General features: G+C 36.7%; 1 protein-coding gene across 2 annotated transcripts in view; it reads left to right on the forward strand.

Moving 5' to 3' along the window:
- The window catches only part of PIAS1 (protein inhibitor of activated STAT 1), a 119,211-nt gene that overhangs the window by 64,890 nt on the left and 40,039 nt on the right, over positions 1-14,282 (forward strand). For both annotated transcript variants that reach the window (XM_037010045.2, XM_073212066.1), the window contains exons 3-4: positions 13,175-13,259; positions 13,513-13,560. In XM_037010045.2, the coding sequence (XP_036865940.1) occupies positions 13,175-13,259; positions 13,513-13,560 (133 nt within the window). The remainder of the gene's footprint in view (positions 1-13,174; positions 13,260-13,512; positions 13,561-14,282) is intronic.

Here is a 14,282-nt window from a genome sequence, read left to right on the forward strand (position 1 = left end):
AGTAATCACCCTAAATGTAAATGGACTGAATGCACCAATCAAAAGACACAGAGTAATAAAATGGATAAAAAAGCAAGTCCCATCTATATGCTGCTTACAAGAGACTCACCTCAAACCCAAAGACATACACAGACTAAAAGTGAAGGGATGGAAAAACATATTTCAGTCAAATAACAGTGAGAAGAAAGCAGGGGTTGCAGTACTAATATCAGACAAAATAGACTTCAAAACAAAGAAAGTAACAAGAGACAAAGAAGGACATGACATAATGATAAAGGGGTCAGTCCAACAAGAGGATATAACCATTATAAATATAAATGCACCCAATACAGGAGCACCAACATATGTGAAACAAATACTAACAGAATTAAAGGAGGAAATAAAATGGAATGCATTCGTTCTAGGAGATTTCAACGCACCACTCACTCCAAAGGACAGATCCACCAGACAGAAAATAAGTAAGGACACAGAAGCACTGAACAACACACTAGAGCAAATGGATCTAACAGACATCTACAGAACTCTACACCCAAAAGCAGCAGGATACACATTCTTCTCAAGTGCACATGCAACATTTTCCACAGTAGACCACATACTAAGCCACAAAAAGAGCCTCAGTAAATTCAAAAATATTGAACTTCTACCAACCAACTTCTCACACTACAGAGGTATAAAACCAGAAATTGTACAAAGAAAACAAAAAGGCTCACAAACACATGGAGGCTTAACAACATGCTTCTAAATAATCAATGGATCAATGACCAAATTAAAATAGAGATCAAGCAATATATGGATACAAACGACAACAACAGCACAAAGCCCCAACTTCTGTGGGATACAGCAAAGGCGGTTCTAAGAGGAAAGTATATAGCAATCCAGGCCTATTTAAAGAAAGAAGAACAATCCCAAATGAATAGTCTAAAGTCACAATTATTGAAATAGGAAAAAGAAGAACAAATGAGGCCCAAAGTGAGCAGAAGGATGGACATAATAAAGATCAGAGAAGAAATAAATAAAATTGAGAAGAATAAAACAATAGAAAAAATCAATGAAACCAAGAGCTGGTTCTTTGAGAAAATAAACAAAATTGATAAGCCCCTAGTCAGACTTATTAAGAGAAAAAGAGAATCTGCACACATCAGCAGAATCAGAATTGAGAAAGGAAAAATCACAATGGACCCCAGAGAAACACAAAGAATTAATAGAGAATACTATGAGAATCTATATGCTAACAAGCTGGAAAACTTAGAAAAAATGGATAACTTCCTAGAAAAATACAACATTCCAAGACTGACCAAGGAAGAAACAGAAAATCTAAACAGACCAATTACCAGCAATGAAATTAAATCAATAATCAAAAAACTACCCAAAAACAAAACACCCAGACCAGATGGATTCACTGCTGAATTTTATCAGACATACAGAGAAGACATAATATCCATTTTCCTTAAAGTTTTCCAAAAAAATAGAAGAGGGAATACTTCCAAACTCATTCTATGAAGCCAGCATCACTCTAATACCAAAACCAGGCAAAGACCCCACCAAAACAGAAAATTACAGACCCATAATCCTGATGAACATAGATGCAAAAACACTCAACAAAATTTTAGCAAACCAAATTCAAAAATACATCAAGAGGATCATATACCATTATCAAGTGGGATTCATCTCAGGGATGCAAAGATGGTACAATGTTAGAAAATCCATCAGCATCATCCACTGCATCAACAAAAAGGACAAAAACCACATGATCATCTCCATAGATGCTGAAAAAGCATTTGACAAAATTCAACATCCATTCATGATAAAAACTCTCAGCAAAATGGGTATAGAGGGCAAGTACCTCAACATAATAAAGGCCATATATGACAAACCCACAGCCAACATTATACTGAACAGCAAGAAGCTGAAAGCTTTTCCTCTAAGATCAGGAACAAGACAGGGATGCCCACTCTTCCCACTCTTATTCAATATAGTACTGGAGGTCCTAGCCATGGCAATCAGACAAAACAAAGAAATACAAGGCATCCAGACTGTTAAAAAAGTCAAACTGTCACTATTTGCAGATGACATGATATTGTGCATAAAAACCCTAAAGACTCCACTCCAAAACTACTAGAACAAATATCTGAATTCAACAAAGTTGCAGGATACAAAATTAATATGCAGAAATCTGTTGCTTTCCTATACACTAATGATGAACTAGCAGAAAGATAAATCAGGAAAACAATTCCATTCACAATTGAATCAAAAAGAATAAAATACCTAGGAATAAACCTAAGCAAGGAAGCGAAAGATCTATACACTGAAAACTACAAGACACTCTTAAGAGAAATTAAAGAGGACACTAACAAATGGAAACTCATCCCATGCTCCTGGCTAGGAAGAAGTAATATTGTCAAAATGGCCATCCTGCCTAAAGCAATCTAAAGATTCAAAGCAATCCCTATCAAAATACCAACAGCATTCTTCGATGAACTGGAACAAATAGTTTTAAAATTCATATGGAACCACAAAAGACCCCGAATAGCCAAAGCAATCCAGAGAAGGAAGAATAAAGCAGGGAGGATTATGCTCCCCAACTTCAAGCTCTACTACAAAGCCACAATAATTAAGACAATTTGGTACTGGCACAAGAACAGACCCACAGACCAGTGGAGCAGACTAGAGAGTCCAGATATTAACCCAAACATATATGGTCAATTAACATACGATAAAGGAACCATGGACATACAATGGGAAAATGACAGCCCTTTCAACAGCTGGTGTTGGCAAAAGTGGATATAAGAGAATGAAACTGGATCATTGTCTAACTTCAAACACAAAAGTAAATTAAAAATGGATCAAAGACCTGAAAGTAAGTCATGAAACCATAAAACTCTTAGAAAAAAGCATAAGCAAAAATCTCTTGGACATGAACATGAGCAACTTCTTCATGAACATATCTCCCCGGGCAAGGGAAACAAAAGCAAAAATGAACAAGTAGGACTATATCAAGCTGAAAAGCTTCTGTACAGCAAAGGACACCATCAATAGAACAAAAAGGTATCCTACAGTATAGGAGAATATATTCATAAATGACAGATCCGATAAAGGGTTGACATCCAAAATATATAAAGAGCTCACCCACCTCAACAAACAAAAAGCAAATAATCCAATTAAAAAATGGGCAGAGATGAACAGACAGTTCTCCAAAGAGGAAATTCAGATGCCAACAGACAGATGAAAAGATGCTCCACATTGCTTGTCATCAGAGAAATGCAAATTAAAACCACAACAAGATATCACCTCACACCAGTAAGGATCACCACCATCCAACAACAACAAATTTTGGTGAGGTTGTGGAGAAAGGGGAACCCTCCTGCACTGCTGGTGGGAATGCAAATTAGTTCAACCATTGTGGAAAGTCGTATGGAGGTTCCTCAAAAAGCTCAAAATAGAAATACCATTTGACCCAGGAATTCCACTCATAGGAATTTACCCTAAGAATGCTGGAGCCCAGTTTGAAAAAGACATATGCACCCCTACGTTTATGGCAGCACTATTTACAATAGCCAAGAAATGGAAGAGCAACCTAAGTGTCCATCAGTAGATGAATGGATAAAGAAGATGTGGTACATATACACAATGGAATATTATTCAGTCATAAGAAGAAAAAAATTCCTACCATTTGCAACAACATGGATGGAGCTAGAGGGTATTATGCTCAGTGAAGTAAGCCAGGCGGAGAGAGATAAGTACCAAATGATTTCACTCATCTGTGGAGTATAAGAACAAAGAAAAGAACTGAAGGAGCAAAACAGCAGCAGACTCACAGAACCCAAGAATGGACTAACAGTTACCAAAGGGAAAGGGACTGGGGAGGATGGGTGGGAAGTGTGTGATAAGGGGGGTAGGGGAAAGAAAGGGGGCATTATGATTAGCATGTATAATGTGGGGGTGGGGTGCGGGGAGAGCTGTACAACACAGAGAAGACAAGTAGTGATTCTACAGCACTTACTATGCTGATGGACAGTGACTGTAATGGGGTATATGGGCAGGAATTGGTGATGGGGGGAGTCTAGTAAACATAATGTTCCTCATGTAATTGTAGATTAACGATAACAAAAAAAAAGGGTTTGCTTGGAGTGGTACACTTCCAGTCACATTTCATTGACCAAGACTAATGTCAGTGTCACAGAGGTATAATCCTCCCATGGTGATGGGCCAGTAGAAAGGGGCAGCAAATATTTTGAACGAATACTGTGTGCTGTGAGAGAGTATGTCCAGTTCTTGCTGCCTCTTCAAGTGTGTGACGACCTGCACTATGTCTAGAGAAGAAAGATCAGGATGGTGAGTAATATTCTAATTTTGCCTGAAATAGAATGGGAACAATTGATGTGGAGAGAGATGGGCATACTCATGCTGTCTAAAATATTTGAAGAATGACTATCATTGGATATGCTGTATGACATCAGGGGCTGAAAGTTGCAGCATTATCTATTTTGATTCAGTATATGGCCATAGGGAGGAAAGGGGACAGGAAAATTGTTGGTTGTTTTAAATACCTTACCTCATTTATGTTCTTCAAAATAATCCTGTGGGGGTTTGTGTACATGTATGTGTTTATGTTTAAGTATTAGAAGAAACAGACTCAGAATAGATAACTAGTACCTAAGGTCACATGGCAAATAAAAAGCAAAACCAATCTGAAATGCAGGTCTATGTGATCTCATCTCTTTCCATTAAACTTTGCTACTCTCTATAGGACTGCAGGCTTTCTTAAAATTAAACTGTTCATCACCAGCATTGTTCTGCCTTCTGGCCACTCTCCCCTCTCTCTAAAAGGGTTCAAACAAAGTATGAATGGAAGGTTTGAAAGGAAGGTTGAACTCTCTCAGTCAGTGGCCTGTAGACTTAATTTGATCACATGCACCTCTCAGCAAAATAACTTTGCATGTACCATATCTCTCTTATCTATATATGTTATATGTATCACACTATTATACTAATATTATATATGTTACAAAACAAAAAAATGGAAGTTAAAAAAGTTAAGATTTTACATAAAATTCTAGATATTTTTGTAAATAAAATGTAAAAATTTTATGTAAAACCTCAACTTTTTAAAGCTTCTATTTTACAGGTAGTTATGTTTTCCTGTTTCCCTTTTGATTATCTTGTGTACTCAACTGAACTGCATACCTTCAACATTGGAGGTCATTGTTTTGGATGACTTGTAAGACTTCTTTGTCATTTTGAAGAGTATATGATTCTGTTTAGCCTGAATTTTTCTGAAAGGGATGATGATAGCTTAATTCACTTTCAGAAGAGTTTTTAGATAACCTAATGTCTAAGACAAACTCAAAAATTTTTTACTGGCATTCATAGCAGAAATTAAGCCTGAAAACCACATAGTATATGAAAGATGCTTTTCCAGACAAATATTAATAACCTCATGAGCATTATAATCTATATATAAAAAGAGGATGTAAGTAAGGGTTATTAAATAATAAACCTGATTTCCGTGTAGGGTGCAAGAAGCAACCTTGTCATTTTAATCATATCTTCTCTGTCTAGATCTGTGTTTGTCCCACACTCTGTATTCATATACTCTAAAGTGAATCTGAAATTTTGCCTAGAGAGTAATGTGAATTTTTGTACTTGAGAAATTATTTTAGTACTGTTCTAGAATGGAGCCAGAAATCTAAATGAGGCTGAACCTACAGGACTAAAATCTTGACAGAGATATGTCCTCTAAGAAGCAAAGGAGTTACCTGTATTGCCTGGCAGAGGAAACTGTGTGCTTTTCTCCATTCTGGTCCTTGGTTATCAACCATTTGCCTGGTTGGTACTTCACAATTAACATTAACTTTCTGGTTAATAAGTGTTTCTTGGGGATAGATTTTTTTTCTAAAGGAAAAGCTTCCCAGATAACAAAAAGCAGAAACACAAATCTAGCCTTTAAAAGATATTCCTGTATGGAGATGAAATTGTAGATCAGAATTGCTCTTTTCCATTTTTTTTCTCATAGTAATACGTTGTACAGATTTTTCGTCATAACATACTGCAGTTTGGTAGTAGTTGTAGCGGAAGTTTTGCTTGCAAGTAGGGTCAAATCCAGTTTATTCAAGGATGGCCAACTCCAGTCACTTTTTCTACACAGATTTAAGTAGCCCACAGGCCAGGAGTTCCTTGATACTAACTTTTTAGTTATTCTTTTGTTCTAGAATACTAACTTGGAAAAGTACAGTTTAAATAATTTAATCTGGTGTTTCTTAATTTCCATCATCTTTTTTTTTTTTGAGAGGGCATCTCTCATATTTATTGATCAAATGGTTGTTAACAGCAATAAAATTCTGTATAGGGGGCTCAATACACAATCATTAATCCACCCCAAGCCTAATTCTCAACAGTCTCCAATCTGAAGCATAACGAACAAGTTCTTACATGGTGAACAAATTCTTACATAGTAAGTTCTTACATGGTGAACAGTGCAAGGGCAGTCATCACAGAAACTTTCGGTTTTGATCATGCATTATGAACTATAAACAATCAGGTCAAATATGAATATTCATTTGATTTTTATACTTGATTTATATGTGAATCCCACATTTCTCCCTTATTATTATTATTTTTAAATAAAATGCTGAAGTGGTAGGTAGATGCAAGATAAAGGTAGAAAATGTAGTTTAGTGCTGTAAGATGGCAAATGTAGATGATCAGGTGTGTGCCTATAGACTAAGTATTAATCCAAGCTAGACAAGGGCAACAAGACATCCACGGATGCAGAAGATTTCTCTCAAAACAGGGGGGGGGGGTGAGGTTCTAAGCTTCACCACTATTGTTCCCTGATTTCTCACCTGATGGCCCCCCTGCGACTGTGCCTGTCTTAGGTTGTTCCTTCCGTGAGGAATCTTACCCGTCTCTGGCTAACCAGTCATCTTCTGGGGCCATACAGGGAAATGTAAAGTTGGTAAGTGAGAGAGAAGCCATATTGTTTGAAAAGGTTACCTTTTTACTTCTTTGCAGATTTATGCCCTGTGGCTTCTATGCCCAGCACTTGTCTTGAGGTATCTTTACCACTTGGAAGAATTATGATACTCAGTAATTTTGATATGAGGCACAGATTCTCCTTAAGGGTTGTAATTAGGAAGGAAGAAGAAAAGCTATAGAAGTAGCAGACAGAAGAAAACATGGGAAGATTGATTATTTCTTTGACATATCTTCTTGTAGAGTAACTTAAGCATGTATAGGTTTTAAACTACTAATTAAATTGCGCACACACATTGACATAATAGGAGTACAGTTACATAACCAAAGCAGACCTATAATTACCAGCCATCTCCAGTGAAACCAAGAAAACCAGTTAGGCACCTTAGACATTTATGAAAACTTATCTATGATATCTATGATATGGTGGGTATTGTCCAACTGAACTTGAACAGTCTGAGAGAAATCAGACAAATTAAAACAACCCATTCCTGGGGACTGTTCACATCCCATATGTTCTTTTAACAGTAGATAGTCTGTAGTTGTAAGATTTTGGAGCGCTACAATTTGCACTTCTCCTAATTCTTGGTTAAGTTCCCACAGTATAGATCCAGTCAAATTTATTGTTTTACTGTATGCACAGGCCAGCTTAGATATCTCCTTCATTCCAATGGCAAGTCCAGGAACTGGTGGGATGAATGCAGCTACAACTGCAACAGCGCCAGGATCTTTGTTGAAGTTTTTTGATGATCATCTTCTGGAATGACTCTTCCAGAGAATGTTGATGTTGGAAGTTCTTCTTCATATCGTATCTTAATTCGTTTTCTGGGTAGCCAAATTAGGCTTTGATCCTCTGTATAAACACAAACAAACCCTTTGCCCACACTTTGATATGCCCTTTATACCATTGTGAAGAACTTATTGGAGATCACCACACAGGAACTGCTTTTTTTTAAGAGAAAGGGATATTATCAGAAAAGTGTATTTCCATAGTTGATCATCTGCACCCTTTAAATGATCAAAATTAAGGATATTTAAAGCATGCATTAATCATTGATTTACAGTTAGTTTTAACCTATCAGGGAGTAATCCCCCTTCTCTTTCTTTTTTTTTTTTGTTATCATTAATCTACAATTACATGAAGAATATTATGTCTACTAGGCTCTCCCCTACACCAGGTCCCCCCCAGAAACCCCTTTACAGTCACTGTCTATCAGCATAGCAAAATGTTGTAGAATCTTGTCTTCTCTGTGTTGTACAGCCCTCCCCTTTCTCCCACCGCCCCCATTATGCATGCTAATCTTAATACCCCCCTTCTTCTTCCCCCCCTTATCCCTCCCTACCCACCCATCCTCCCCAGTCCCTTTCCCTTTGGTACCTATTAGTCCGTTCTTGGGTTCTGTGATTCTGCTGCTGTTTTGTTCCTTCAGTTTTTCCTTTGTTCTTATACTCCACAGATGAGTGAAATCGTTTGGTATTTCTCTTTCTCCACTTGACTCATTTCACTGAGCATAATACCCTCTAACTCCATCCATGTTGTTGCAAATGGTAGGATTTGTTTTCTTATGGCTGAGTAATATTCCATTGTGTATATGTACCACATCTTCTTTATCCATTCATCTACTGATGGACACTTAAGTTGCTTCCAATTCTTGGCTATTGTAAATAGTGCTGCGATAAACATAGGGGTGCATCTGTCTTTTTCAAACTTGAGTGCTGCATTCTTAGGGTAAATTCCTAGGAGTGGAATTCCTGAGTCAAAAGGTAAGTCTATTTTGAGCGTTTTGAGGAACCTCCCTACAGCTTTCCACAATGGTTGAACTAATTTACATTCTCACCAGCAGTGTAGGAGGGTTCCCCTTTCTCCACAACCTCGCCAACATTTGTTGTTGTTTGTCTTTTGGATGGCAGCCCTCCTTACTGGTGTGAGGTGATACCTCACTGTAGTTTTAATTTGCATTTCTCTGATAATTAGCGATGTGGAGCATCTTTTCATGTGTCTGTTGGCCATCTGTATTTCTTTTTTGGAGAACTGTCTGTTCAGTTCCTCTGCCCATTTTTTAATGGGATTATTTGTTTTTTGTTTGTTGAGGTGTGTGAGCTCTTTATATATTTTGGACGTCAAGCCTGTATCAGATCTGTCATTTACAAATATATTCTCCCTTACTGTACGGTACCTTTTTGTTCTATTGATGGTGTCTTTTGCTGTACAGAATCTTTTCAGCTTAATATAGTCCCACGTGTTCATTTTTGCTGTTGTTTTCCTTGCCCGGGGAGATATGTTCAAGAAGAGGTCACTCATCTTTATGTCTAAGAGGTTTTTGCCTATGTTTTTTTCTAAGAGTTTTATGGTTTCATGACTTACATTCAGGTCTTTGATCCATTTTGAATTTACTTTTGTGTATGGTGTTAGACAATGGTCCAGTTTCATTCTCCTACATGTAGCTGTCCAGTTTTGCCAGCACCATCTGTTGAAGAGACTATCGTTTCACCATTGTACGTCCATGACTCCTTTATCAAATATTAATTGACCATATATATTTTGGGTTAATGTCTGTAGTCTCTAATCTGTTCCACTGGTTTGTGGCTCTGTTCTTGTGCCAGTACCAAATTGTCTTGATTACTATGGCTTTATAGTAGAGCTTGAAGTTGGGGAGTGAGATTCCCCCTACTTTATTCTTCTTTCTCAGGATTGCTTTGGCTATTCAGGGTCTTTGGTGTTTCCATATGAATTTTTGAACTATGTGTTCCAGTTCGTTGAATAATGTTGCTGGTAATTTGATAGGGATTGCATCAAATCTGTATATTGCTTTGGGCAGGATGGCCATTTTGACGATATTAATTCTTCCTAGCCACGAGCATGGGATGAGTTTCCATTTGTTAGTGTCCCCTTTAATTTCTCTTAAGAGTGACTTGTAGTTTTCAGGGTATAGGTCTTTCACTTCTTTGGTTAGGTTTATTCCTAGGTATTTTATTCTTTCTGATGCAATTGTGAATGGAGTTGTTTTCCTGATTTCTCTTTCTATTGGTTCATTGTTAGTGTATAGGAAAGCCACAGATTTCTGTATGTTATTTTTGTATCCTGCAACTTTGCTGTATTCCGATATCAGTTCTAGTAGTTTTAGAGTGGAGTCTTTAGGGTTTTTTATGTACAATATCATGTCATCTGCAAATAGTGACAGTTTAACTTCTTCTTTACCAATGTGGATGCCTTGTATTTCTTTGTTTTGTCTGATTGCCATGGCTAGGACCTCCAGTACTATGTTAAATAACAGTTGGGAGAGTGGGCATCACTGTCTTGTTCCTGATCTCAGAGGAAAAGCTTTCAGCTTCTTGCTGTTCAGTATAATGTTGGCTGTGGGTTTGTCATATATGGCCTTTATTATGTTGAGGTACTTGCCCTCTATACCCATTTTGCTGAGAGTTTTTATCATGAATGGATGTTGAATTTTGTCAAATGCTTTTTCAGCATCTATGGAGATGATCATGTGGTTTTTGTCTTTCTGTTTGTTGATGTGGTGGATGATGTTGATGGATTTTCGAATGTTGTACCATCCTTGCATCCCTGGGATGAACCCCACTTGGTCATGGTGTATGATCCTTTTGATATACTGTTGAATTCTGTTTGCTAATATTTTATTGTATTTTTGCATCTACATTCATCAGGGATATTGGTCTGTAATTTTCTTTTTTGGTGGGGTCTTTGCCTGGTTTTGGTATTAGGGTGATGTTGGCTTCATAGAATGAGTTTGGGAGTATTCCCTCCTCTTCTATTTTTTGGAAAACTTTAAGGAGAATGGGTATTATGTCTTTTCTATGTGTCTGATAAAATTCCGAGGTAAATCTGTCCGGCCCGGGGGTTTTGTTCTTGGGTAGTTTTTTGATTACTGTTTCAATTTCTTTGCTTGTAATTGGTTTGTTTAACTTTTGTGTTTCTTCCTTGGTCAGTCTTGGAAGGTTGTATTTTTCTAGGAAGTTGTCCATTTCTTCTAGGTTTTCCAGCTTTTTGGCATATAGGTTTTCATAGTAGTCTTTAATAATTCTTTGTATTTCTGTGGAGTCCATTGTGATTTTTCCGTTCTCATTTCTGATTCTGTTGATTTGTGTTGATTCTCTTTTTCTCTTAATTAGTTTGGCTAGAGGCTTATCTATTTCGTTTATTTCTTCTCTGATTTTTATTATGTCCCTCCTTCTGCTGACTTTAGGCCTCATTTGTTCTTTTTCCAGTTTCCATAATTGTGATGTTAGACTATTCATTTGGGATTGTTCTTCCTTCTTCAAGTGTGCCTGGATCGCTATATGCTTTCCTATTTAGACTGCTTTCGCTGCGTCCCACAGAAGTTGGGGCTTTGTGTTGTTGTTGTCATTTGTTTCCATATATTGCTTGATCTCTATTTTAATTTGTTCGTTGATCCATTGATTATTTAGAAGCATGTTGTTAAGCCTCCATGTGTTTGTGAGCCTTTTTGTTTTCTTTGTAGAATTTACTTCTAGTTTTATACCTTTGTGGTCTGAAAAGTTGGTTGGTAGAATTTCAATCTTTTTGAATTTACTGAGGCTCTTTTTGTGGCCTAGTATGTGGTCTATTCTGGAGAATGTTCTATGTGCACTTGAGAAGAATGTATATCCTGTTGCTTTTGTATGTAGAGTTCTATAGATGTCTATTAGGTCCATCTGTTTTACTGTGTTGTTCAGTGCCTCCGTGACCTTACTTATTTTCTGCCCAGTGAATCTATCCTTTGGGGAGTGGTGTGTTGAAGTCTCCTAAAATGAATGCATTGCAGTCTATTTCCCCCTTTAGTTCTGTTAGTATTTGTTTCACATATGCTGGTGCTCCTGTGTTGGGTGCATATATATTTAGAATGGTTATATCCTCTTGTTGGACTGAGCCCTTTATCATTATGTAGTGTCCTTCTTTATCTCTTGTTACTTTCTTTGTTTTGAAGTCTTATTTTATCTGATATTAATACTGCAACCCCTGTTTTCTTCTCTCTGTTGTTTGCCTGAAATATGTTTTTCCATCCCTTGACTTTTAGTCTGTGCATGTCTTTGGGTTTGAGGTGAGTCTCTTGTAAGCAGCATATGGATGGGTCTTGCTTTTTTATCCATTCTATTACTCTGTGTCTTTTGATTGGTACATTAAGTCCATTTCCATTTAGTGTGACTATTGAAAGATATGTACTTATTGCCATTGCCGGCTTTAAATTCGTGGTTACCACAGGTTCAAGGTTAGCCTCTTTAGTATCTTACTGCCTAACTTAGCTCGCTTATTGAGCTTTTATATACACTGGAGATTCTTTTCTTCTCTCCCTTCTTATTCCTCCTCCTCCATTCTTCATATGTTGGGTGTTTTGTTCTATGCTCTTTTTAGGAGTGCTCCCATTCTATCATCTTTTATTCATTCAACAATAATTTAGTGCTTTTTTGTGCCAATCACTGAGTAAATATTAGTGAACAAGAGGGATATTGACCACTGATTTTTAAAATATATTTAATGTGTATTACAAGCCAATAAACTATTGTTGCTCAGAGCAGCCACTTTAGGAATCACTGCTCCACACTGACCTGTGCTTCCTGCCTTTTCTCTCGCTCTCTTCTCTGTGTGTCCTTTCCCATCCCTCCCTTCCTTCCTCTCTTTATTCTCTTCCTCCCCTTTTTGTAACTCTTGCCTTCTTGAGATAGTGACCACAGGCAAAATTTGAAGTCAAATCATCCAAGTATAGGAGAAACTATATATATTTATTGTATAAAGCTTGCATGGTATATTTAGGCAGGGGATGATAAATTTCTTAATTTGCCTTGAAAACCAAATGTCATCTCACCTGTGCAGATCTCAAGGTGTGTATGTTTGTTACTTAGCTCAGAAACCATGCGTCTTTAAATGGGTTTACATTATTTTAATTAAAATTAATATCAGTATGTCTTTTTATAAATATGCTTTTTAGGTGTGAACATTTATATGATTGTCTTAACGTTTATTAGTGTTTCTTTGATTATGTATTTCCTGAATTTGAATCCTGATATGTCTGTCTGAAAGTAGCCATTTTTTTGTGCCCATTTGTGTTATATTACAACTGCCACATATATTTAAGAGCTGTTACATCCCAGTCAGTTAAAAGCATGTGAATGGTGTGGTTCTTTTTTTCTGTTGTGTCCTCTATTGATGAATTTGAAGGTAAAGTATAATTCTTTTCTTCTTTAGCATCAGACAACAGTCAGCGCTTTCGAGAAACCTGTTTTGCATTTGCATTGACACCACAACAAGTGCAGCAAATCAGTAGTTCCATGTAAGTTGTCTTCAAGTGTGATTTGCAGTTTAGCCTTTGAATCCAGTACTGTCTTATATTAAGTGATTTTTTTTAAGACAGTATAGTGGGTGAATATTAGTAAGCAAATACTAATATTGGAAATGTTATTACAGTGGTAACCTAAGAACAGTTATATCTCTACTAAGTTGAAAAACTTTATGCTTGGTGGTATCTTTGAATCAGTTTTCATGTGCGTATTTTAAAAATAATTGTAGTTCTTGCTCTTTTCTAGGGATATTTCTGGGACCAAATGTGACTTCACAGTGCAGGTCCAGTTAAGGTACAGTGTTGACTATAGTATATACCCAAAATTTAAAAGTTAACTATGCTAAAAGATTTATTTTAAACTCTAACCAAAACCAAAACAGTCTAATTTGCCTTGTCCTGCATTTTAAATCATTAATTTAAATATTCTATAAGTAATATTCCATATGAGACATCTCTTGATAGTTTTACAAAGATGAATGGAAAATTTTCCAACATGGATTCACAGCTGCCCCTTATTGAATTTTTTTTCTTAGCCCATCTCTCCTAAGAATATCTAAAAAATCTTCTATGTTAATATGTCTTTCTCTCTTGCTTACATCAATTATCTTCTGCTCTTGTTACTCAATGACTATACATGTATGAACCTAAGTGCCCTACACTGTTTTTGTGGCAATAGGGATAATAAAACAGAAAATACGAAACAGTTGTTTTCCTCAGCAAGCTTTTTCCACTGAAGTGGGAAGGGTAAGTCAAACATGCTGCCCAGTGTCAATAATCAGATACTAAGTTGTATGTACAAATTATAAATACACTAACAGGTCAGAAAACTCATTAAAGTTCCTGCTCTGTGCTTTGTAGAACAAAGAAAATCTCTAATGTAGGCTTAAGAATAGTGTGATGGAAACAGTAAGAAAGCAGAGGAGAAGTAGAGGGCTTGGTTTTGGAAGGCACTAACAAAGATGTTCCTGTGTTCAAGGTACTTTATCTGCTGTCAGGGGCAGTGACTGAATAAAT

The sequence above is a fragment of the Manis javanica genome, chromosome 8, assembly GCF_040802235.1.
Source record: "Manis javanica isolate MJ-LG chromosome 8, MJ_LKY, whole genome shotgun sequence".
In the NCBI taxonomy this organism is placed as follows: Eukaryota; Metazoa; Chordata; class Mammalia; order Pholidota; family Manidae; genus Manis; species Manis javanica.